Source organism: Emys orbicularis, chromosome 1 (assembly GCF_028017835.1).
Source record: "Emys orbicularis isolate rEmyOrb1 chromosome 1, rEmyOrb1.hap1, whole genome shotgun sequence".
NCBI lineage: Eukaryota > Metazoa > Chordata > Testudines > Emydidae > Emys > Emys orbicularis.
Window position 1 is genome coordinate 321,882,635 of NC_088683.1, and position 24,931 is coordinate 321,907,565.

Below are 24,931 nucleotides of genomic sequence, written 5' to 3' on the forward strand. Positions count from 1 at the left end.
TTTCATGAATTTTGTTGGTCTTCCTTCTGATTCTTGAACTCTTGGGGTTCAACATACTCTCACAGGAGGATTTGTTAAAGATGGCTGTGGTGTCAGACTGCAGTTAAAACCATCTATTGAATCTGAAAAATAGTAAGAAGAGCATGGTTTACAACAGGCCTACTAGGAAATAAACAAAATAGTAATGCCCACCACCAAAGCATGAGCAAGAAGTGGTTTAGTTACAAGTTTGAAGAGTAAAGAAGCGGAGTGCTCTAGAGTCTAGAGGACCAAAAAGGAGATTAAGGGAGATTTTCAGAGGCACACAGGGCAGCTAGACACCCAACTCCCACTGAAAGTTAAGAGGAAGGGAAAATTTTTCCCTTCTTGGGATAAAGAGCCTTTGCAGGACAATTAGCAGTATTTCACATATTTAAAGGCTCATCTCCGCTATAAAGAAAGGTTGCTTACCAGTAATTGTTCAAGAGTTGCCTCTGTGTATTCACAACTTCTGGGATTTGGCACCACTGAATTGCTGAGCTGCACAACTGCCTTGAAAAGCCACATCTGTTGGGGATTCCCTGAGTGTTCCTGTGAAATGGTGATGCCGTCACCCTACTCTACATACAAGAGTGTACAGCTTTTCAAGGTAGTTCAGTGCCAGAGGTGCCAGATCCCACAAGTGGGAATATCCAGAGGTCCTCAAAGAAAACACACAAGTTTGACAATGGTTATTAAGCTCTGTTGCATCTCAGCCCACGTTCTAATAGACCAGGCTGAACTGTGGCTATATCTGGGCCATGTTCTAGCCAGATTCAAAAACTGTTCGAGGGAATTAGGCAAAATTCTCTAGATAATATAATTTTAGCCTGATTAGAATATGGTTCAGCACAATGTTCACAGGCCAAGCTCCAAAATGTGTTAGAAAAGACAAGTCAATATGCTAATGAATTTAATTACAACTGTTAAAACTGTTTCTCTGTCATAGATGGGACCTTTGACTTTAGCACAGTTTAGGGGTATGGTTAAATTCCCATGTACGCCACAAAATGGAATGTTTTAACTGTGCCGTGGGGATAATACAGAGGAGACTTTAGGCCCTGTTCACTTTTCAGTTGTAACCAAGCTCGGGACACATTTACAACAAGGTTAGAAGGTTTAGCATAGTTGGGATGTAACCAAGGCTAGAGCACTGGACAATCCAGGAAGATGGGGGCGTAGTTTTATTTGTGTATTATGAGCAGGAGCATTAGTTTGTCACAGTGTTAGTTATAAATTGGCAAAAAAGTGGAGCTGCTTCTCTTCCATCTCCTCTTCCTTATCCTCCTGTTGGTTTTGGAGACATATTATAACCACTGTAGAGTTAAAGAGCTTATTTTTAAAGAAAAGTGGGGGAGGCTGAGAAGAGTATAAAGAAGGGGGAGAGAACAGGAGGGAAAGATGAAATTGGGAAAAGTAGTAAAGAACAGATGAGAGGAAAATAAGGTACAAGAAAAAAGAAAAAGGTGGAGAGGAGATAGAGGAAGCAAGAGGAGAGGAGATGGGGACAGCCAGTCCCTCAAAATAACCTAGGGCAGAAGCTCCCATCCATTTCTATTTTTCTTTTAAAAACCACAGAGTATTCTTAAGTATCATGTTTTAAAAATCTTAATCATAATAACCTACAAAAAAAAAAAAAAAAAAAACCACAGGAAAGCACCATCAAAGCTCATAGACAGCTCCAGTTGCTGTAATTAACAACAACAACAACAAAAAAAGTTTTATTTCAGCTGTCTACAGCTGACATTGTGGGTTGCATATTTGTGGGTGCACAAGTCATGCCATCATGTGAAAAAGCAGGACATTTTAAAAAAAATTGCAGAGGGGGCAAAGAACCTGCCAATAGCATGGACAATTAACTACTGTATGCACTCAACTTGGGCGAACATTTTTACAAATTTAGTCTTACAGCAATGAGATTTTTTTTACAAACTAGTTGACAATTGGTTATGAGGCATTTGGTTATTGGATTTAGATAATTATTTATGCAACACCAAAAAAGTGCAAATTCCTTTACAGCCCAAATAATTCACGACATGATTTCCCCCCTCCCCGCCAAAGAACTTGCACTCTAATTCTGGCTGTGATACAAGTGATTTTAATGATATGTGCATGGGTTAAAGCAGGAAAAGTGTTGAGTAAATATTATCTGAGCTTGATTTTTCAAAGCCCCGTGTTGTATATGACAAAATCATTCTCTATGTCATAAAGATATGCTAAATGAAGATGGTTTTACATTGCTCACTGCACAGCTTCACCTATAACTGAAGGTACACACTAATTATTGAAATGATTTAGGAGACATTTAAAATTGCTGGTTTAAAAAAAAATGGAATTTCGGAAACCCAGAATGTGTTTCAGGGGACATTTCTGAATTTTGTATAATCCTGATTTTAGATAATCAGAGTTCAAATAATTGGAGTTGAGTTATAGTACATTAAAAAGCAGTAACAGTAGGTTTTTATCTTGTATGATATCAACCTACCTCTTGAGGTAGCACTGAATTTTCTGTCTGAAAAACTGTTCAAACGGACATAAGGTTCACCCATTTTTTCTAGAAACATAGTGCTTATTTCTTTCTTTTCTGGAGTGGTATTGGACAAATTCAAAACTTTCCCAGTCACTGCAACTGTGTTTTTGCTGATCCCAAACCAATAGAAGAAATCAAACAGGGCATCAGATTTGAACTCATAGGAAAAGCTCAAGTCTTCTCCGGTAACTAAATGGCTTCCTGGAGGGAAAAAATTCTTGACAACTTCTTGGAAATCAAACTGGGGGGAAAAAAAAAAAAAAAGTTATATATAGTTAAATGTTTAAATCATGTAAGGCATGATCTCTGCCTCAAAGAGCTTACAACTTATACTTTAGATGTGACATCCTATTTAAAAAAAACAAAAAACAAACAACCAAACAAAACTTACCGACAGAATTTGAATCTGCAGTTGCAGACATGGAGACCTGCAGCATTCTAATCCCCATACCACACAGCTGTCTAGCACTAGCATCACTGCTTTGACATTTGACTCACTTTCCCCCTCCTTTCCTTGTGATGGGGGGGGGGGGGAAGAAAAGAGGGAGAAGTGTCAAAGCAGTGATCCTAGTGATATTAGCAGGTGCAGTGATGCTTTCAAATAAACTTTATATAATGGGCAAGGGACTTCAATGAAGAGATGTTTGAATACTAAACTCCTATGATTATAGTTCTTTTTTGCCCCCCAGAGATGGCCTATACCTGTATTGTCATAATTTCCTCATCCTTAAAATGTTAACCTGACAAACTACAATTGTCCTAGATTTTTTGTGCCATGAAGACGAGACTGAAGGGTGAAAACTACATTAGCCTGACAAGGGTCTAATCTTACAGAAGCAAAAAAATTCAAGTTAAAGCTCAAAGTCCATGCTCACGGCTATATCATGGTCTTCTCAGTAAAAAATGTGCTGAAACTACACATTTCAGCAGACTTCTGTATAACATGAAGATTGCCTATTACCAACCAGATTTTACCCTTTCATAAATATGTACTTCACGTTGCAGATGGCCATGGGAGAGATTTTCAGATCTGTACTTCAGAAACACATGATTAATTAGCTAATTGCTAATAAAATAGCTAATCCTATTTTGGGGGATAGATTATTTCCTAGTGCCTCATTCTGGCTTTACAGCACAAAATATACCAGGTACTTCTTAGAAATTCTCTTACCTGAAAGGATATTAATGGTCTTCCTACCAAAGGACAGCATTATCACAAGTATATTTGAGTGTAAACCTAATTATCGGAGCCTACATTTTCTGAATTGCATATACAGAAGTGTGCATGAAAAACTTGCACGTGCAATTACAGTGATTGTACATGCAACTGCAAAAATGACATGCACAAATAGCTGTTAGACATCTAAATAGTCACATGTACACATAATTTATTCATGCACGCAGAGCACATATTTCTTAAATTCTAGGAATAATGTTTAAGGCCAGGCCTACATTAGAAACTTTTACCAGTATAGCAATGTTGGTTGGGTATGGGATTTTTTTGTGACATTTCTACACTAGGGCTTTTGCCAGTATAGATACAATTAGATCAGCACAAAAGTGTTCTGCCAGTATAGGTTATTTAGTGTGCCAAACCAGTCTAAGCTGCACTGGCAAAAGCATTTTTTGCCGGTATCAACTGCCTCTATAATAGAGGAGTTTGCCAGTATAACTATAGCAACAAATCTTTTTTTTAAAATGTAAACCTGGCATAAGTGTCTGATATGCATGACCTAGCATCACACATTTTGCATACACAATTTGCTTTGTGAAGTGCTGCTCACACATGATGGTATAAAACACTTAGTAGAACACTATGCCAATGTTTTCATCCCAGAGGAAATTTTTAAAAGATATATACTTTTCAGTTCATTCATCATTAGATATGCTTCCCCCCCCCCCCCCCCCGTTTGAAATTTCAGAATGTTGGTCTGAATAAAATGAGTAATGATTTCCTTTACAGAATGTTAAGCAATACTAGAGTAACACCCAACAAGTCACAGATGAAAATGCTACAGTCAGGTTTCAATGTAATTCATTTATTGCTTTATGACCTCTAAGTCCTCTGGAGAATGTTGCAATCCACATAACACCCCTTATAATAATTCTGCATCTCTGATTTATCTTGCAGATATGAAGAAACATGTAACCTGATATATAGTTAGCTAGGCCTGGATCCTCAAAAGAATTTAGACACTTAACTGCCTTTATTAGCAGTTAGCTAATTGATCATGTGTTTCCGAAGTGCAGATCTGAAAATCTCTCCCATGGCCATCTGCAAAGTGAAGTACATTTAAATAAAAGGACATTAGGCACTTACATACCTTAGGATCTGGGCTTTAGTGACTACACATCTGGAGGTGAAGGGCATAAATGATTCCAACTAAAGCTGACATGTAATTTACACAAAATGTATTCCTTTGAGTCAGCTTTTTCTGTTACACTGTAATGGACTAGTGCTACTTTATACGTCCACTCACTTTTAGTCAGACCGTATTCCTTTTTTGGGATGGAGAGGGCCTGGTGGGGATGGAAATCGACGCTTTGCAGGAGAACATCATGTAGCTGAAATTCAGTACTAAACTGAGTAGGCTATCTAAATGCTCACATATTGTTTGCAGTGTTGTTGTAGCCGTGTTGGTCCCAAGATATTAGAGAGACAAGATGGGTGAGGGAATATCTTTTATTGGACTAACTTCTGTTGATGAAAGAGACAAGCTTCTGAGCTACACAAAGCTGTTCCTCTGTGTTTGGGAAAGGGACTCAAGAGAGTCACAGCTAAATACAAGGTGGAACAGATGGTTTAGCATAAGTTGTTAACACAAGATGTAAGAGCCCATTCAAGGTAAAATGACCAGTTAGCATCTCTGCAGTCATAGCACAAGAAAGGGGAGGTTAGTGGGTTACAGACTGTCACAATCAACGGTAATCAGATACTGGATTTATGGTTTATTACAACAATCTGTAACCCACTAACCACGCCTTTCTTGTCCTAGGACTGCAGAGGTGATAACTGGCCATTTCATCTTGAATGGTCTCTTACAATGCACGTTATGTACCGCACTAAAATAGATGGGTATAATGTTATAGTTCACAGTATTTTATAAGTTAGAATTCATTCCTGCAAATGAAGCTGTTACCCTTTTGGGTACTCTCACAAGAGCAACAATATTTTATGTCCTCTGCTCAATAGGATGCATTGAATGCTTTAAGTTTAATCAGATTAAAAACAAATGAGGGCAAAATTTGACCCTTACTTGCTAGCAATGTAAAAAACAAACAAACAAAAAAACCCACAAATCTGAAACACAGAACTTTGAGTTTGGCAACTAAAGAACATCTCAGTTCACTGCTAAGGACAAAGCAGGTGCCTAAACTTTGAACCCATATTGGGTTTTTTTTATTATTATTTTAATATATGTTGTATAGTTTATCTTTAAAGAGAATAGGCTATACCAAAACATGCATTATAAATCTGTTTATTTGCAAGTTTCCTCCAGAAACCACTTCTGTTTGTGCCTCACACAAGCCAAAAGGAAAGTTAATGTTCAGCACAAACAGCCTTGAGTATCTTATTAACAGCACATATCCAGGACTCACCCGCAGTTTGTAACTTTCTCCGAACACTGAGGATATTACTGTGTTCATACCATGCTCTATCTGTCTTCTCATCTTAGGATGTCGCGTGTTCACGATAAGTGCGTATGTTTTTTCTGAAACTGATACAGTTAAAATGTTACTAATTCCTACATCTGACATCAGCAATATTCATTCACATGTATTAAAGTCTTTAGATCAGTGGCTCTCAACCTTTCCAGCCTATTGTACCCCTTTCAAGAGTCTGATTTGTCTGCATACCCCAAGTTTCACCTCACTTAAAAGCTACTTGCTTATAAAAATCAGACAAAATACTAAAGTGTCACGGCCACACTATTACTGAAAAATTGGTTACTTTCTAATCTTTACCATACAATTATAAAATAAATCAATTAGAATATAAATACTCTACTTACATTTCAATGTATAGTATATAGAGCAGTATAAACAAGTCATTGTATGAAATTTTAGTTTGTACTGACTTCGCTAGTACTTATTACGTAGCCTGTTATAAAACTAGGCAAATATTTAAATGAGTTTATGTACCCCCTGGAAGATCTCTACATACCCCCAGGAGTATGTATATCCCTGGTTGAGAACCACTGCTTTAGACCATTCTCTACCCATATCCCAAATATTATTGGCTGAATTTTCATCTAATAAAGAAGTTCAGGCAGGCCTTGTGCAAAATCCCCATATAGCTCTGTTAATGCATGTAAAACAACTGGATAAATGGTTTGATCACATCTCCCTGTAGTAGCAAGCCCCAGCAACTGGTAAAGCTTGAACAGCTATTTGGAGCAGATACTGGAGAACTCCTTTAGCTTCATGTTAGAAGCCTGTGGTTTTGGTGTCAAAGGTACCAGATTTGATCCTCTCCAATGACCGATATATTTATGTCTGCAGTTGCTCTTTAGGGAATCATGCTCCCATTGGATCCACACCTATATAATAACTACTCCTGAGGGAATTACGTGCCAAAAAATTAAAAATTCTGCAAATTTTATTTGTCAATAAATAAAAGTTAAGACTCCAACATGGCAGTGGGGAGCACAGGTCACTGGCTGCACAGAGGTGGGAAATCACCCTGCAGCCTGCTCCCCCCCACTCATCTCCTCCCAGACCCTGACCCAGCACAAGGACCGGTGCTGCCCCTCCACGCCAGGTGCACCAGGTGTGGGCAGGCAGGGTCAGCCCAGCAGGATCCAAGTGTGCTGGGGATCCAGGTGTGGGATGAGAGGGTTCTGTGAGGAGCAATCTGGGTGCGGGCAGCTCAGCGGGGGTCCAGCTTCAGGCGGATGGGGGCAGATCTGAATGCACAGGGGCTCATGGGGGGCTTCTGGGTGCAGGAGGTGAGGCTTTTTTGGGGAGGGGGGGAGGGTGTCTGGATGCATGGGGGAGCAGCTCCCCATACAGTGACCCCTCCCCCATGGCTGAAGAGTGAAGGGGCAGGAAGCAGGAGGGGAGAGGGATGTGGAGCTTCCTACAGAAGGGGGGGAGGTTTCTGGGGCTGGGTCTGACCCAGACCCAACTGTTCTTTGCAGAGGAAGAGGAAGTCCCCCCTTCCCCCACCTCCAATCCAGCCGGGACTAGCAGTTGAGCCTGGAGCAGGTAGGAGCCACCAGCTGGGGCATCCCCATAGGCATAGTTTGATAGCTATTTTGGTGGGGTGGAGGTGGCACAAGATCGCTTGGTTCACTGGCTCTCTTCACCCCCACCTGGAGTGGTATCTGGGCTGCCAATGCTGCGGAGGCTGGGGATATGCGACAGTCTGAAGTTGACAATCAACTTCAGACTGTCGCATATCCTTGATGAGTGCCCACTGACTGACAGCAGGGCATGTTGTGCATAAGCATAGAGGGCAGTGGGGAGGGGAAGGGGCATGGGATGGGGAAGAGAAGTGGATAGAGGAATGGGGGGAGGGGGGCAGCAGGAGCAAGCACCAGGAATATTCTTGGCCCAGGGCCCAGCTCCAGCAATGTTTGGGGCTGGGTCTCTCCCTTGGCCCCGCCTTCCGCCCCTGCGCATCCCCTGGGCCATTTAAAACAGCTCGGGGGCCCCACTCACCACTGGCAGCGCAGCAGAGCTAAGCAGCTTCCTCCCTGCTCGCTCCACATGGCTGCCAGCCCCTCCCTGCAGCCCCTGGGCGGGGTGGGTCTGTGTCCTGCCCCAAGTGCCCCTGCAGCCAATGGGAAGCTGCGGGAGCAGTGCCTAGGGGTGGCAGCACATGGAGACTCCTGGCCTGCCCTGCCTAGGAGCCCCAAGAAAGCGCTGCATACCCCCACCCCCTCCCAGAGCCTGCACCCCCCCCTTCAGTTCCCCTCCCATCCCCAAGCTCCCTCCCAGAGCCTGCACCTCCACCCCCAGCCCAGAGCCAGCACCCAAACTCTGTCCCAGAGCCTGCACCCCTCACCCCCTCCTGCACCCCCACTTCTTGTCCAAGCCCAGAGCCTACACCCAAACTCCATCCCAGAGTCTGAACCCCAGGCCCCCTCCTACACCCCCAGAGCCTACACCCAAACTCCATCCCAGAGCCTGCACCCCAGGCCCCCTCCCCCACCCAAACTCCCTCCCAGAACCCAACCTCTCACCCGTCCTGCACCCCAATCCCCTGCCCCAGCCCAGGGTCTGCACCCTAGACCTCTTCCCCCAACCCAAACTTTCTCCTAGAGCCTTAGGCAGGTGAGGGGCAGAGTTTGGGCACCACCAAAATTTCTACAAACCTGCCACCCCTGCTCACTCTTGTACATAAAACAGGACGATGGCCACGCAGGGCATGCCCAGCATACATAGAAGGGGAAGATGACTGGTACTAGGACCCAGGGGGTTGCGTCCAACTGCAATCAGCGAGCCAGAGTGCCCCTCCCCCCCATGTCCTGCCTCTGTTTGGGGGGCAACACCCCCTCTGCCTTCCAAACTATGTCCATAGATGTCCCCAAACACCCCCTCTCCCCCAACATGGTGATTTACCTCTCCGCTGGCTACTGTGGGTGCCTGAAACCATGCGCCCATGCTGCTGGGGAGGGGTGTGTGACCACTCTTGCAGATTCCCTTTACTTCCCTGACAGAGAGTAATTTTTGTGCGGGGAAGCAAAGAAATCTGTGAGGCATGAATTTTGTGCACGCATAGTGGTGCAGAATTCTCCCAGAAGTAAATAATCCACTACCACAGGGGGGTAAAAGTATTAAAACTCAAACTGTCAGCATTAAATGCTTCTGGCTATTTTGTGGATTTTCTGGGGAACAACGCCTTGTAAGAAGGGTGTAAAACATTTTAGCCCAACTGAAAATTATAAGCAATTGAAAACAGTATTAGAATGGAAGCTGTCGTATCCCAAAAGATCAACACAATGGGCCAGATCCTATGCCAATCTACATCAGCTGGAGGATCTGTCTCACCCTGTATTTTTAATCAAGCAAGTCTAAACACGAATAATGAAAAGGAACTATATAACATACATACATACCTTTTGAGGAATAATTTTTTGTTCTGACATTTGTGAAGAATACTAGTGGTCTGGTTAGTATAGTTTCTCTGTAGTCTTTATAATCACGATGGCTGGTGAGTTCTACATCCCTGTTAAAAATCAATTACAACATTATTAGCTACTCTCTTTGTAGAGTACATTCTTAAGTATAATTTTATTTAAAAAAAATCTAATTTGATTTCTACTATTCAAGTTTCCTTTCACATAAAACCATGGAGAAATGCAGGGGCTTGAACATGATTCAGTTACTTCATTAAGGATGGAGACCAGCATTTTCAAACTGTAGTGCAGAGGTGGGCAAACTAAGGCCTGCGGGACCCTCCTTCCCAGCCCCTGAGCTCCTGGCCCAGTAGGCTACCCTGGGCCCCTCCCCCACAGCCGTAGCTCGCTGTGCGGCTGGCGCAATGCTCTGGGTGGTGGGGCTGCGAGCTCCTGGGGGTTGGATGGGGCGGCAGGGGGCAGTTAGGGAGAAGGAGTGGTTGGATGGGGCAGAGGTCCCAGGGGGCAGTCAGGAATGAGAGGAGAAGTTGGATAGGGCGGCGGGGGGCAGTCGGGGCGGGAGGTCCGGAGGCGGTAAGAGGACAGGGAGTGGGGGTGTGGATGGGGCAGGAATTCCGGGGGGGCTTTCAGGGGGCGAGAAGCAGGGGGGATTGGATAGGGGGCAGGGGCTGGGCCACGCCTGGCTGTTTGGGGAGGCACAGCCTCCCCTAACCAGCCCGCCATACAGTTTTGGAAACCTGATGTGGCCCTCAGGCCAAAAAGTTTGCCCGCTCCTGCTCTAGTGGCTAAAGCTAGGCATCTAAGGCCTGGTCTACACTAGGCTTTTATGTCGAATTTAGCGCCGTTACATCGAATTAACCCTGCACCCGTCCACACCACGAAGCTATTTAGTTCGACATAGAGCTCTCTTAAATTCGACTTCTGTACTCCTCCAAAACGAGAGGAGTAGCGCTAAATTCGAAATGGCCATATCGAATTAGGCTAGGTGTGGATGGAAATCGACGGTAATAGCTCCGGGAGCTATCCCACAGTGCACCACTCTGTTGACGCTCTGGACAGCAGTCCGAGCTCGGATGCTCTGATCAGCCACACAGGAAAAGCCCCGGGAAAATTTGAATTCCTTTTCCTGTCTGAGCACTTTGAATCTCATTCCCTGTTTGGACAGCGTGGCGAGCTCAGCAGCACTGGCAACGATGCAGAGCTCTCCAGCAGAGATGGCCATGCAATCTAATAGAAGGAGGGCCCCAGCATGGACTGATCGGGAAGTCTTGGATCTCATCGCTGTGTGGGGCGATGAGTCCGTGCTTTCAGAGCTGCGCTCCAAAAGACGGAATGCAAAGATCTACGAGAAGATCTCTAAAGCCATGGCAGAGAGAGGATACAGCCGGGATGCAACGCAGTGCCGCGTGAAAATCAAGGAGCTGAGACAAGGCTACCAAAAAACCAAAGAGGCAAACGGACGCTCCGGATCCCATCCCCACACATCCCGTTTCTACGAGGCACTGCATTCCATCCTAGGTGCGGCCGCCACCACTACCCCACCACTGACCGTGGACTCTGAGGATGGGATATTGTCCGCGGCAGGTTCCTCGTCGGACATGTTAGCGGACGGGGAAGATGAAGAAGGAGATGAGGAGGACGAGGCAGTCGACAGCGCTGGCACCGCTGATTTCCCCGACAGCCAGGAGCTCTTCATCACCCTTACCGAGATCCCCTACCAACCGTCCCCATCCCTTACCCCGGAGACAGAATCAGGGGAAGGATCAAGCAGTGAGTGCTTTAAATATCTAAACATTTATTTTTACAAGAACTGGAATATTTATAATATTAACAATGGCTGTTTATTAAAGTGCTTAAACATGTAAACAATTATCTGCAAAAAAACTGGAATATTTACAATCGTAACAAAGGGTTTTTCATGATTTGTCTGCCTTAGGCTCTTCACAATTTAGTCCCAAGTATTTAAAAATTTTTTTACAATGTCCGGTAAGTCATGATTATGCTGCCCAAGACGCTCCACTCTTTAGTCCCAGTGCACCTACGCGAAAATCCGGTCAATATGGCCGGGGATGGAGGCGAAATCCTCATAGGAGAACTCCTCGTAGGTCTCATGAAGGTACATTTCCAGCCTGTTCATCAGGTTCCTGGGTAGGGCGATCTTAGTGGGCCCTCCGTGGTAGGACACGTTACCGCGCCACGACACCATCAGATACTCTGGTATCATCGCCCTGCAGAGCATAGCGGCAAACGGCCCTGGTTTCTGAAGGCTTTCTCGAAACATCCTTTCCCTCTGGGACTCCGAGATCCTCAGCAGGGTGATGTCGCTCATTACGCCCTGCTTTGAATTAGGGAGGGGAATGTTAGTATTGGGACTGCTTTACAGCCACGCGGTGGAGGGAGAGGGGCAGCATACAGGGATCTTTCCCTGGAACAGCCGCGAGGGGGTGGGACAGGGGCATAGTTCATGCTGTCCTGATTGCTGGCAGCAGAGACTGGCATTGCTTTCAATGTGAAAGGAGGCCAGTGCTACTAGTACAGTTTTAAGCAGCCAGAAGTCTACGGCTTACCATGATTGCACGCTACAGAAGTTCAGGTGTCCTGCCACGCTTCTCAGATAACTGCAAGACCACTGCAGGACCCCAGGCACTGAAGGCGATGGCCGAAAATTCGACCTTGTCCTGAGTGCGCATGTGAGAGGTGCAGTGCATGGTCTTGTTCACAGAGAAAGACTAGGTTCTTTGTACACAACTTCATTTATCTGTCTCAGGAATTCACTCCATTTTTCCCATTCACACAGACACATCTGCGACTGTCTCCCAACCCAGCCTGTCAGCACACTCCCAGAGGCTAGCGCAGATTAGGAGGAGGAAGAAGAAGACGCGGGAGGACATGTTCTCTGAACTAATGAGCTGCTCCCGAGCCCAGGCAGCCCAGCAGACACAGTGGAGGGAGAACTTGTCCCAAATGCACCGAGCAGTCATGGAACGGGAGGAGAGGTGGCGTCAGGAGGACCAGCAGGCTACTGAAAAGCTGCTTGGACTTCTGAGGGAGCAAACGGACACGCTCCGGCGCCTTGTGGATGTTCTGCAAGACCGGAGGCAGGAGGACAGAGCCCCGCTGCAGTCTATCTCTAACCGCCCTCCCCCGCCACCAAGTCCCACACCCCCCTCACCCAAAGTACAAAGAAGGAGGGGCGGCAAGGGCCGTTAAAACTTTCAGTCAACCCCTGCAGACTGCTCTAGCACTAGAAGGCTCTCATTCCCCAAAATTTTAAAAGTCCTTTCCTACACACCTCACAGAAGCCCCCGTGCAAGTTTCAACCCCCACGTTTCATGTCTGGTTCATAATAAAATATTCGTTTCTGTTAATTACTGTTTCCATGATTTTATTTTGGAGGAGAGTCTGTCTGAACGAGGGGAAGGGGCATGGTAATTGGACAGGACAGTCACCTTTACCAGGGTACAGAGGCGGGGTCAGGTCCAGGATCAGGACACATACCCAGTGCAGTGACTAGTGACCCTGTTCAATCTGGGAGGTGGTTTTCGTGTTCTGGGGGGGGGGGGGGGGGTTGCTCTGTGACTTTGTGGCGGGGGAGGGCAGTTACAGATCTAATGCATCACAGAGCCCCGCAGCAGGGGAGCTGTAACCCTCCTCCCCCTGCCAGACAGTCACATAGCCGACACATACACGCTGTCCCGCCCAGGAGGGCTGGCAGGCTCTGTTGAAACAACCAGTCCACCACTGCGGAACCCGTCATTCCTGGAGTTTAGAAGCATCATTTGCATCACAACAGTAAACCCGCACCCCGCCACAGTCTGCGTCCCAGGTTTAAAACATTCCCGCGAAAACAGTAATAAAGACAACGGTGTTCATTAACAAAACAGAACAGATTTTATTTTTTGGGAAGGGGGTGAAGGGGGTATGTAACTGGAGAGGATAGTCAACGGTAACTGGGTAAAGAAACGGTGGCAAGTTCAGGTTCTGAGTCCACAAACTTAAAATTCACTGGTGACCCTGCTCAGTCTGGAAACTGTCTTTCAAAGCCTCCCGGATGCACAGTGCGTCCCGCTGGGCTCTTCTAATCTCCCGGCTGTCTGGCTGGGAGTAATCAGCAGCCAGGCGATTTGCCTCAACCTCCCACCCCACCATAAAGGTCTCCCCCTTGCTCTCACAGAGATTGTGGAGCACACAGCAAGCTGCAATAACAATGGGGATATTGGTTTCGCTGAGATCACAGCGAGTCAGTAAGCTTCTCCATCTCCCCTTGAGACGGCCAAAAGCACACTCCACCACCATTCTGCACTTGCTGAGCCGGTAGTTGAACAGTTCTTTTTCTGTGTCCAGGGCGCCAGTATAGGGCTTCATGAGCCAGGGCATTAGCGGGTATGCTGGGTCCCCGAGGATCACTGTAGGCATCTCCACATCCCCAAGAGTTATTTTGTGGTCCGGGAAGTAAATACCTTCCTGCAGCCTTCTAAACAGGCCAGAGTTCCTGAACACGCGAGCGTCATGAACCTTGCCCGGCCATCCAACGTTGATGTTAGTAAAACGTCCCTTATGGTCCACCAGTGCTTGCAGCACCATTGAAAAGTAGCCCTTTCGGTTGATGTACTGGCTGGCCTGGTGGTCCGGTCCCAGGATAGGGATGTGAGTCCCATCTATAGCCCCACCGCAGTTTGGGAATCCCATCGCGGCGAAGCCATCTATGATGGCCTGCGCGTTTCCCAGGGTCACTACCTTTGACAGCAGTACCTTCACGATTGCCTTGGCTACTTGCATGACAACAACCCCCACGGTAGACTTGCCCACGCCAAACTGGTTCGCGACTGACCGGTAGCTGTCCGGCGTTGCAAGCTTCCAGAGGGCTATGGCCACTCGCTTCTGGACAGTCAGGGCTGCTCGCATCCGGGTGTCCTTGCGCTTCAGGGCAGGGGACAGCAACTCACAAAGTTCGAGGAAAGTCCCCTTCCGCATGCGAAAGTTTCGCAGCCACTGGGATTCATCCCAGACCTGAAGCACTATGCGGTCCCACCAGTCCGTGCTTGTTTCACGGGCCCAGAATCGCCGTTCCACAGTATCCACAAGACCCATTGCCACCGTGATGTCCTCGGCACTGGGTGTCGTGGTTTCAGACAGGCGTGTGCTACTCTCGGAGTTCAGGTCCTGACCCCGGTGCCGTAGCCTCCTCGCCTGATTTCTCTCTATCTGCCTCAGTGAAAGGTCGATGATGAGCTGCGATGCGTTGACAACGGCCACAACTGCAGCGATGGTCACAGCGGGATCCATGCTCGCAGTGCTGTGGCGTCCGCGCTGTCACTGACCAGAAAAGTGCGCGAACTGATTTCCCGCCGGCGCTTTCAGGGAGGGAGGGCGGGAGTGACGGTTGGATGACGACAGTTACCCAAAAGCACCCTCGACACATTTTTTTACCCAGAAGGCAATGGCGGCTCGACCCAGAATTCCAATGGGCAGCGGGGACTGCGGGAACTGTGGGATAGCTGCCCACAGTGCACCGCTTCCAATGTCGACGCTTGCCCCGTTAGTGTGGACTGACAAAGTCGAATTACTGTCCTTAGTGTGGACACACACGTTCGACTTTGTAATATCGATTCCACATATTCGATTTAACTAAAATCGAACTACTCTCGTAGTGTAGACATACCCTAAGTAAACCACATCTGAAAAACCAGGCTATTTTAATTTAGATGCACACCTATAGGCACCACCGTTTGAAAATGTTGCCAATACGGTAGATTTATTTTAAAAAACTCATGGTATTAGGTGTTTTCCTTAATGTCTCTGCTTCTGGAATTATGAGATTATGAATGATTCTCAACTTTCATTAAAATAAGTAAGTTTCTAGCCTTCATAGTTGGAGAAAGATTGGAAAACAACCCCAAATACTCAAAAAACAGAAGGTAAATAATAACCCCCCCCCCCCTTTTTTTTTTTAAATCACATGATTTTGAAGCCAATCTCATGCTTTTGGGGAAACTGACTCATGGGTGGTTGTTTTTTTGAACACTTAGGACTGACAATACTGGATTGCTTTTATGTAATTCCACCTCTCTTTGTAATAAAACTACAACATGAAATAAACAGTTAAAAATATAAAAAGCACAGGAACACTTTCCTTCATCCCCCTCCCTCAAAACAGACTGGAAAATGGGTAAATACAGCTGTTGCTACATGAGATAACAGGAAAAGGAAAATGTTTGGGGACTAAAACGATAATTACATCCAGATCTGGTTCATTTAAATCTCAGATCATAGCCACTCTGAAAGCAGCTCATAATAATTTCTCACTATCAGTCTTCTACAGACTGTTGTAAAAAAATAAATAAGTAATAGCCTTAGAGCACAAGGTGTGGTCTGTTTTGTAGAATGTATTTGGGCCTTTGTGGCAAGTGTGATTTTAAAATATCTTTTCTAGCCATCTGATTTTTGGAATATATGGCAATGTGTAATTTAAAGTACTGTATTATTTTTCTCCAGTTTTTCAGCCCTCAACATGAGATTTACATCTGATTAGCAATGTTTATACTCACGGTGCAGTTTATATGAAAAAAGAAAAAGAAAAATCCTTGTCAAGAAAATACAGACTGCCCTGACTACATGTTTGATACAGCAAGTCTACAAAAACACAACCGAAGGAAAATAAAATATCACACCTACTATACAACTTTTCAGACTCTCTCATTTTCAGTATGGAAATTTGACTATATTGTAAACAAACTGCTTTTGCAATCATTTAAAGCGGTACAAGTTATAATCAAATATACAAGAAATGTTTCAAATTAAACTTTGTACAATTGACTCAAAGAAAATTGTTACAACCAAGTTATAAATCTCAGAAAATAGAAGCTTAACATGGAAACATTAACAGACCCGCAGCAACACAGCAATGTGAACCAGAGGTATTTTCAAATAATTAAGTTGGGCCTTATCAAAGGCGCTGGAACTAAGGGTGCTACTGCACCCCCTGGCTTGAAGTGGTTTCCATAACATACAGGGTTCACAGTTTGGTTCAATGGGTCTCAGTACCCCCGCTATACAAATTGTTCCAGCATCTCTGGGTCTTATCTACACTTAACAGCCACACTGGTACAGGAAAAGCACTTTTTTTTAAATAGGTGGTATAAGATTATTCCCGTTCAGTGAATAAAAAGCTGTACCAGCAGAAGTACTCTTTGACCAGTGTAACTGCATCTACACTAGGATTTTTGCCAGCATAGCTATGTCATACCCAAAAAATTACCCCTCCCAACCGAAATAATTATGCCAGCAAAACTTTGAAGTGTAGACCTGGTCTTACTGGTTTTAGGAAATGGGGGGGGAGGGAGGGAGAGAAAACTACCAACTTCTTTTTCCTACCAGAACTAAAGAAGTCACTTTTTGGAACATGCAGGGATACATTGCAGGATGCGGGACAGACACAGGAAAGCTGGGTTGGGAGGCAACAGAACAGGCTGCACACTGACATGAGTCACAGTTCTGGCTTAGATCCCTCTTGTGGAGAATTGGGTATTACAGTGGAGTTGGGATAGTTATTTTTCTCTTAGGAGTTTGTAATCTATTATCAGTTACGTGCTAGTGTGCTCAGCACCTTACAAGACACAAATAAAGAGCCTCTACTAGACATTTATACCATTGTGAGTACAGACAAAAGCATCAACTCCAAATCAAAACTACAAACAGTTCAGGTAATTCATAACACATTAAGGCAAGAAATTTGGGTGCCTACATTTGGGATCCTAAGTCCAAGTTTAGACAGTGGCCTGATTTTCACGGATACTGAGCACTGACAAATCCCACTGAAGTTAGAATACGAGGTGCTCAACACCTTTGAAAATTAAGCCACTAGTACTTTAGTGCCTGAATGTGGATTTGAGACTAACTTTAGGCACTCAGCTTTCACAATTTTGGCCTCAGGTAATTTCCAAAGGCAAGTGCAACCTAAGTTTTAAATTTTTAAATTTTAAATTTTTAAATTAATGGAGATATCCTATCTCCTAGAACTGGAAGGGACCTTGAAAGGTCATCGAGTCCAGCCCCCTGCCTTCACTAGCAGGACCAAGTACTGATTTTGCCCCAGATCCCTAAGTGGCCCCCTCAAGGATTGAACTCACAACCCTGGGTTTAGCAGGCCAATGCTCAAACCACTGAGCTATCCCTCCCCAAAGAGGGAAGAGACAAACCAATTTAACAAATCACTGAGTAGGTGCTTCTCCCTCTGTACTTGAAAGAACCATGTAATTTTTGCATGGTTAGTTTCCTTCCCCAGAAATAGGATCATAGAGATTCCTACATGCAAGGTGCAGAAAGTTTGAGAGCAGATTCAAACTGGGAGGCCACCGGGACATAGGAAGGGAGGGAGAAATGTTAGACTCTAACATTGAATGAGGAACTCAAAGTACCATTCAAAGTCCACTGCAATCCATAACTGCCCTGCTTATCTTTGTATGCAGTGTTGTTAGACACTAACATTCATGGACTGCACAGAGACACTGGATTTATGGTTTATTACAACAATCTGTAACCCACTAATACCTTATTCTTTGTCCTATGACTGCAGAGGTGTTAACGGACCGCTCCACCTTGAATGGCCCCTTTAGGATATGTGCTAACTACCTATGCTAAACAATTTGTTCCACCTTGTATTTAGCTGTGACTATTATAGGCCTCAATAGCTTATAAATCAGGGGCTCTCAAACAGAGGGGGTCCCAAGGTTCTTACATGGGGAGTTGTGAGCTGTCAGCCTCCACCCCAAACCCCGCTTTGCCTCCAGCATTTATAATGGTGTTAAATATATTTTAAAAAGTGTTTTTAGTTTATAAGGGAGGCGGGGAGATCGCACTCAGAGGCTTGCTATGTGAAAGGGGTCGCCAGTACAAACGTTTGAGAACCACCGCTATAAATCATACAGTAACTCCTCACTTAACGTCCTCCCGGTTAATGTTGTTTCACTATTAGGTCGCAGACCTATTAGAGAACATACTTCTTTAAAGTTCTGCAATGTTCCCTTATAACATTGTTTGGCTCCCCCGACTCTGCCCGCCCGGTGCTCCTGCCGGGGACCGGGTTGGGGCATGAGGGCAAGCCCCCATGCCCCTATCCCAACCCCCAGCAGGAGCCCTGGGCAGGCAGAACGGGGCAAGGCCCCGTGCCCTGACGCCACTCCCCGGCTGGAATGCTCGGCGGGCGGAGCAGGGCAAGCCCCCGTGCCCTGACCCCGCTACATGCCTGCCTCAACCAAGCTTCACAATCATTGGTGAGTACAGTATTAAATTGTTTAAAATTATTTAAAACTTATGCTGTATATGTATAGAGTGTCTTTTGCCTGGCAAAATATTTTTCCCTGGAACCTAACCCCCCCTTTACATTAATTCTTATGGGGAAATTTGATTTGCTTCACATCGTTTCGCTTAAAGTTGCATTTTTCAAGAACATAACTAGGACGTTAAGTGGGGAGTTACTGTATATGCACATAGTTTGAAATAACTTGCTCACCAAGTACTCAGAATATTTTGATATATATGTATATCTTCCTTCACTTCTCTCAAAACCTTCTATTTATCCTTTCGTCAGCACTCTGATATTTACTGTGAAGGTTCCCAAAACTGAAGGAGGGAAGCCAACACAAATGTATCCTCCTCAAGATCCACTTGACCCAAGTCCATAAGATGGTCAGCTGCAAACTCAATCATGTGAAGCATGGATAGCGCATGAAGCAGAAAACGGCGTGCACACTAAAATACACAATTGTACATATGTACAGATCAAAAGAAGAACACACACTAACACTTAAGCAAATGAAGGAAAACAGGAGCGAAGGCACTATATGACTGAGCATGCTGGACCGTAAACAAAAGATGGCAGCCTTCCGGCTATTACCAGCCAAGGGGGACGCTAAACATGACGTCATTCCTAGGACGAGTCCCATACGAGTATGAGCTTGGCAGGATTGCTTCACGACACTACCGTCTCTGACCTCACATTTTTCCAGATTTTATCAGCAGTGATATATATTTAAATAAGTTATGAAGGCATGGTTAGAATTTCACCAGCAGCACCTGGCCAACAAAACACTACCCTAGAAGACTGATAGCAGACTTACTCCTAGAAATAGTAATTTTACAAGTGCAATTATCGGGAGGGTTTTCAGCCCTGGCCTCCCGCCTATCAATAATAAACAATTAGTGAAGGGTAAGGGTATTTGTGTATTTGTCATATTTGAACAAAAGTGTCTATATTTAAAGAGAATCTTCTTTTCCCCATATCTCCTTTATTTATCAACTGATTTTGATAAAATTTGAAGTGGAGTCAGTTTTTTCTTTTTTAGAAGCCCCTCATATTGTGAGGCCCTGAGCTGTAACTTAGCTACTTTAGGCCTTAATCCAGCCCTGGCTCCAGCATGGCAGAAGGGAGCACAAGCCACTGGGTGCACAGAGGTGGGAGATCACCCTGCAGCACCCCTGGGACACGAACTCGGCAATGAGGCTACACCTGACCCTGACACAGCACGAGGGTCGGGACTGCCCCAGAAACACCCTGGGGCCCTGCCTCTCCATGCCAGGTGCACCAAAATAGTGAGCGAGCAGGACAGAGTCTCGTACGCCCAGCCCTGGTCCAGGTGTGGAACAAGCAGGCTCAGCCTGGCGGGATCTGAGTGTGGAGGGGCTTAGCAAGGGAGGGATCCAGGTGTGGGGTGAGAAGGTTCTGTGTGGGATGATCTGGATGCAGACAGCTTGGTGAGGGGTCCAGGTGCACGGGGGATCAGGATGCACAGGGGCTCATTGCAGGGTTCCATGTGCAGGGGAATGGGACTTTGCAGGGGGGTCCAGGTGAACTTGGTTGGGGCTCAGTGGGGGTGTGGGTCTGGATGTGGGGGGGATGAGGCTTGGCCGGGGGGGGGGTTGAGCACTGGGGGAGTGGGGCTTGGTGGGTCCGAGTGCAGCTGGTTGGGGCTCAGTGGGGTGGGGGTCAGGGTGTTCCAGGTGCAGGGGCTGTAGGGCTCCTTGGGGCACAGATGCTGGAACTAGGGGTGCTGCCACAGCCCCTGGTTTGAAGGGGTTTCCATAATATACAGCGTTTACAGTTTGGTTCAATGGCTCTCAGCACCCCCACTATACAAACTGTTCCAGCACCCCTGCATTCGAGTGGGGGTTTGAGTGTGGGGGGGCTCAGCAGGGGACTGTCTGGGTGCAGGGGACTCTGGGTGCAGGGGGTGGGGGTTAGGGTGTAGCAGGAGGGTTCAGCATGCACAGGGGTTGGCCGATGGGTGAGCAACTCCCCATACTGCGTGGCTGAGTAGTGATGGGGGCAGGAAGCAGGGGGGGATATGCAGAGCTTCCTGCAGCTGGGTGAGGTTTCTGGGAGGTGGGTCTGACCCAGCTGCTCCTTGCAGGAGAAGAGGAAGTCCCGTTCTTCCCCCACTTCCCCAGGACTAGCAGCTGAGCCTGGTGCAGGGTAGGTGCTATTGGCTGGGGCGTCCCCAGCCCCATGCTCATTTACCTCTCCGCCGGCTACTCCAGGCACCCGAAACTATGCATCTGCGCTGCTGGGGAGAGGTGTGACTGCTCTTGCAGCTTCCCTTTGTTTCCCCACCATTTCTCTGCAGGGGACATGAATTCTGCATGTGTGCAGTGGCGCAGAATTCCCACAGGAGTAGAATTTACACTCGCCTTATGTCCTTTGTCCCCATCCTCCCTGCACTCTGAAGCTGCGGTGCTGGACATGCTCTACATGCCCAGAGAGTACAAAGAGAAATTAAAAAGGCTGGGACTGTTCAACTTGGAAAAGAGACAACATGATAGAGGTCTATACTTTCTCCACACCAGTCAAGATTGTAAATAAGGAAGTGCTATTTACTCCTTCACATAACACAAGACTTAGGTCACACAATGAAATTAATAGGCAGCAGGTTTAAAAAAACAAACAAACAAAAGGAAGGATTTCGTCACACAACACAACCAACCTGTGGAACTTGTTGCCAGGGGATTTTGTGAAGGTCAAAATTATAACTGGATTCAAAAAAGAATTAGATAAATTCATGGAAGTAGATCCATCAATGGCTATATCCAAGCTAGTGAGGGATGCAACCCCTGCTCTGGATAGCCCTAGCCTCTGCCTGCCAGAACCTGGGAGAGAAGGGGAGGGATCACTAGCTGGTTGCCTGCTCTGTTCATTCCCTTTGAAGCACCTGACATTGGCGCTGTTGGAAGACAGGATACTGGTCTACCTGGACCATTGGTTCTTACGGTACAGGCAGCACCCACATCTGTCCCCTAATGCCCCACCATTGCACAGGGCAGGGGAAGGGTCCCAGGGAGATGAAGTCTGGGGCAGGGAGTCTCCCTGGTAGGGTCCCCAGCCCAGCGAGGGAAGGTTGGCGGGGCCTCCAACAGGACATGTAGGGGCGCTGCAGAGGGAGGATCCGGGATGGGGCTCCCGGAGCGGGCGGGGCTCAGTACCTCTTGAAGTGGCCGGTGAGGCGGCAGTGGCGCTGCCCGTTGTGGTGCAGGGCGCCATCGCTGAGCACGGTGAAGCCGCCGGCGGGCCGGTAGCGCGGCGGGCGGAGCACGGCCAGCTGGTCCCCGCGCAGCTGGAAGCAGTCGGGCTGCAGCGGCAGCAGCTGGCTCAGCGGCAGCAGGGCCAGCTCGCAGTCGCAGGTCCGCGGGCCGCGCAGCTCCCCCGAGGAGATGGGGCTCGGGCTGGGCTTGGCCATGGAGAGGACGCGGCAGCACGCGAGACGGGAAACTGGCCGGGGCACGGTTGGAGAGCCGGACTACGGCCCCAGGTGCTGCCCCCGAGCTGTTCCCGCTGTATATATCCCCTTGCAGGCTCCGCCTCCGGCCGGAAACAACAGCCAGCAAGTGCCGCTCTCTCCTGCAGTGCCCCGCCTGGCTCCACAGTCCACCCGGCCTGCGCCACAATGACAAACAACCCAACCCCCTAACTCCCTCGGCCCGGCTCGCCCTATGCACTTCCCCATTGCCCCCAACGGGGCCCTGCCCCTACACTCTCCATTGCCCTCAGCTGTGCCCTGCTCCTCACATTCTCCTCACCCCCTCTCAGCAGCTGCGTTCGTCCCCTCACATGCTCTCCAGCAGCGGGGCACAGCCAGGCCCAGAGGGCCCTGGTGCAAGAATAGGTTATCCCTGCCCTGCCCCTTCATGAGTATGAAATCTAACATTTTGTTTCCCTTTCCCATCGTGGAAAATCAGAACATATACCCCTCTTATCTGTACAAGATGTAACTCATCTGCACACAGAAATGTTCTGTTTACACAAAAAGAACAGGAGTACTTGTGGCACCTTAGAGACTAACAAATTTATTTGAGCATAAGCTTTCGTGGGCTACAGCCCACTTCTTGCATCTGAAGAAGTGGGATGTAGCCCACGACAGCCCACGAAAGTTTATGCTCAAATAAATTTGTTAGTCTCTAAGGTGCCACAAGTACGCCTGTTCTTTTTGCGGATACAGACTAACACGGCTGCTACTCTGAAATCTGTTTACACATTTATACAGAATGCTCACTGGCAGTGATGTAGTGCTAAATTTTACAGTGCAGGAGTCTTGCAGAAGTTACCTCACATTGGTAATTCTGTCCCAAGTGAGATAATCTCAAAAATTTTGTATGAGATATCATAAGGTAAAGCACCCATATTGAAAACCTAACCGTTTTCCAGCAAAATTTTATCTAATGGAAAGTGTGCACAAGAGACTTCACATATTCGTAATAAATACATATATTGTATCAACATAAAACATCTGTAACTCAGCTTTTGGATGCCAAACTTTAAAATAAGTAGCAGGGCACATCCAAAGCAGGCATGTAGTTAGTCAAAAAGTCCAAGGTTTTCAGTCACCAGTGTATGACTCTAGTTTCAAGTTAGTACAACACTACGGGAACTAAATGCATGGAGTTACATAGCTATAAAAGGGGAGTAATTCAATGGGGCTCAAGAACCCACAATTTTGCCTATGAAAAAAACTTGCCATCTGAGCACAAAGCTCATTTGCTTTGCATTCATCAATCATGTGGCTGGGCATCAAATGCAAACAAGTGTTGTCACAAACATTCAGACCACTTTTGAAAATGTGGTCTCTGTGTCACAGAAACCAAACAAAGGTTCCATACTGCCATGCAATTAAAAACAAACTACATCCTCAGTGCTTTTTGGAGATAATGATAACTAGTCCATTTTGCATTACTAAGTCAGGACCTTAGGTTACCAGATTTGCCCCTTACTTTGGAGTATGCTCATTTATTCGGGTTACTTTTCTGGGGAAGGGGATTCTGTAATCCTATCAATGTACTGCTTGTGTCACTTGTGTTTTCATATGGAGCTCTACTTCTCCCTTCTGCAAGTCCCCTCCCAATGGAGCTATCCTGCAGGACCTAGGTTCCCTAGGGCTGGGTTACTCCAGCCCCAGAACCGGATGAACACCCCCCCCCACACACACACATACGTTAACAGAGCAAGTCTGAGCAGACCGGGTCAATCAGCACTGTCAAGCTGACCCCTTATATGTCTCTGGACTCACTGGGCTGGATGAAGCAGCACTTTCAAGCTGACTCTCCTTATATGCCCCTGGGCTCCATGGACTGGGTCAAGCAGCACTCTCAAGCTGTTACCCTTATGCGTCCCAGATTCAGCACGTCCCTATCCCCACTCTCACAACACAATTGTACTGGCAGTAACCTACTTGATGAGCAAACCCCACAGTATTTTGGGCGCTGCAGGGATCTTTAGCTTAGGTAAAAGAAGCGTTGCTGTAGAGTGAATGGGGGAAGCTAAAAACACAAACTAGTAAAGTTCAGCAAGAGAAAGAGAAGCAACCAAGTTAACCATAAAAGTTATTTATTGAATAATAGTGATAACTACACCAAGAGGACTAAACCAACATAACATACATGATTAAAGGCTAATACCTAAGGTAGACAGGAAAACGAAGAGAGAGAGAGAAAGAGAAGGGGGTCTCACCGCTCCCTGAAGCTTGAACTGGTCGGGGTTCCCAGATGATGGTGGTAGCTGAGGGTCCTGAGGGCAAGAGGCAGGCAGAGCCCCCAGCATGATCAGTGAGGAGACGGTGGAGTTCCAGTGGAACTGATGCCTAGTTTGGATCTAAGCATCAGAACCCTGACTAGAGGATGAGTAGGGATTTTTGTAGAGAAAATACAATTGTTCAAGGGAGAACAATAGATTTGTTTATAGGTAAGATGATGACTCAAGGGTTTTCTTTAGACTAGACAATAGGAGCTGATCACTCTTGGCTATGGGTGGTGTTTT

At 46.5% G+C, this 24,931-nt stretch overlaps 1 protein-coding gene across 1 annotated transcript; it reads right to left on the reverse strand.

Moving 5' to 3' along the window:
• Nucleotides 1-48: 48 nt before the first annotated feature.
• MEDAG (mesenteric estrogen dependent adipogenesis) lies at nucleotides 49-22,436 on the reverse strand. The gene is made up of 5 exons (XM_065423723.1): nucleotides 22,108-22,436; nucleotides 9,613-9,722; nucleotides 6,149-6,267; nucleotides 2,504-2,789; nucleotides 49-122 (listed from the first exon to the last, which is right to left on the reverse strand). Exons 1-5 carry the CDS (start codon nucleotides 22,359-22,361, stop codon nucleotides 49-51), a joined length of 843 nt encoding a protein of 280 aa, XP_065279795.1. The 5' UTR covers nucleotides 22,362-22,436.
• Between the last annotated feature and the right edge of the window lie 2,495 nt (nucleotides 22,437-24,931).

Bases quoted from the DNA above. Each gene is read 5' to 3' on its own strand.
- MEDAG (XM_065423723.1), bottom strand. From the start codon at position 22,361: ATGGCCAAGCCCAGCCCGAGCCCCATCTCCTCGGGGGAGCTGCGCGGC. The intron at 6,268-9,612 runs GTATGTATGTAT...TAACTGTATCAG, and splicing joins AAAAAATTATTCCTCAAAAG to TTTCAGAAAAAACATACGCA. The intron at 123-2,503 runs GTAGGTTGATAT...ACTATTTTTCAG, and splicing joins ATTCAGTGCTACCTCAAGAG to ATTCAATAGATGGTTTTAAC.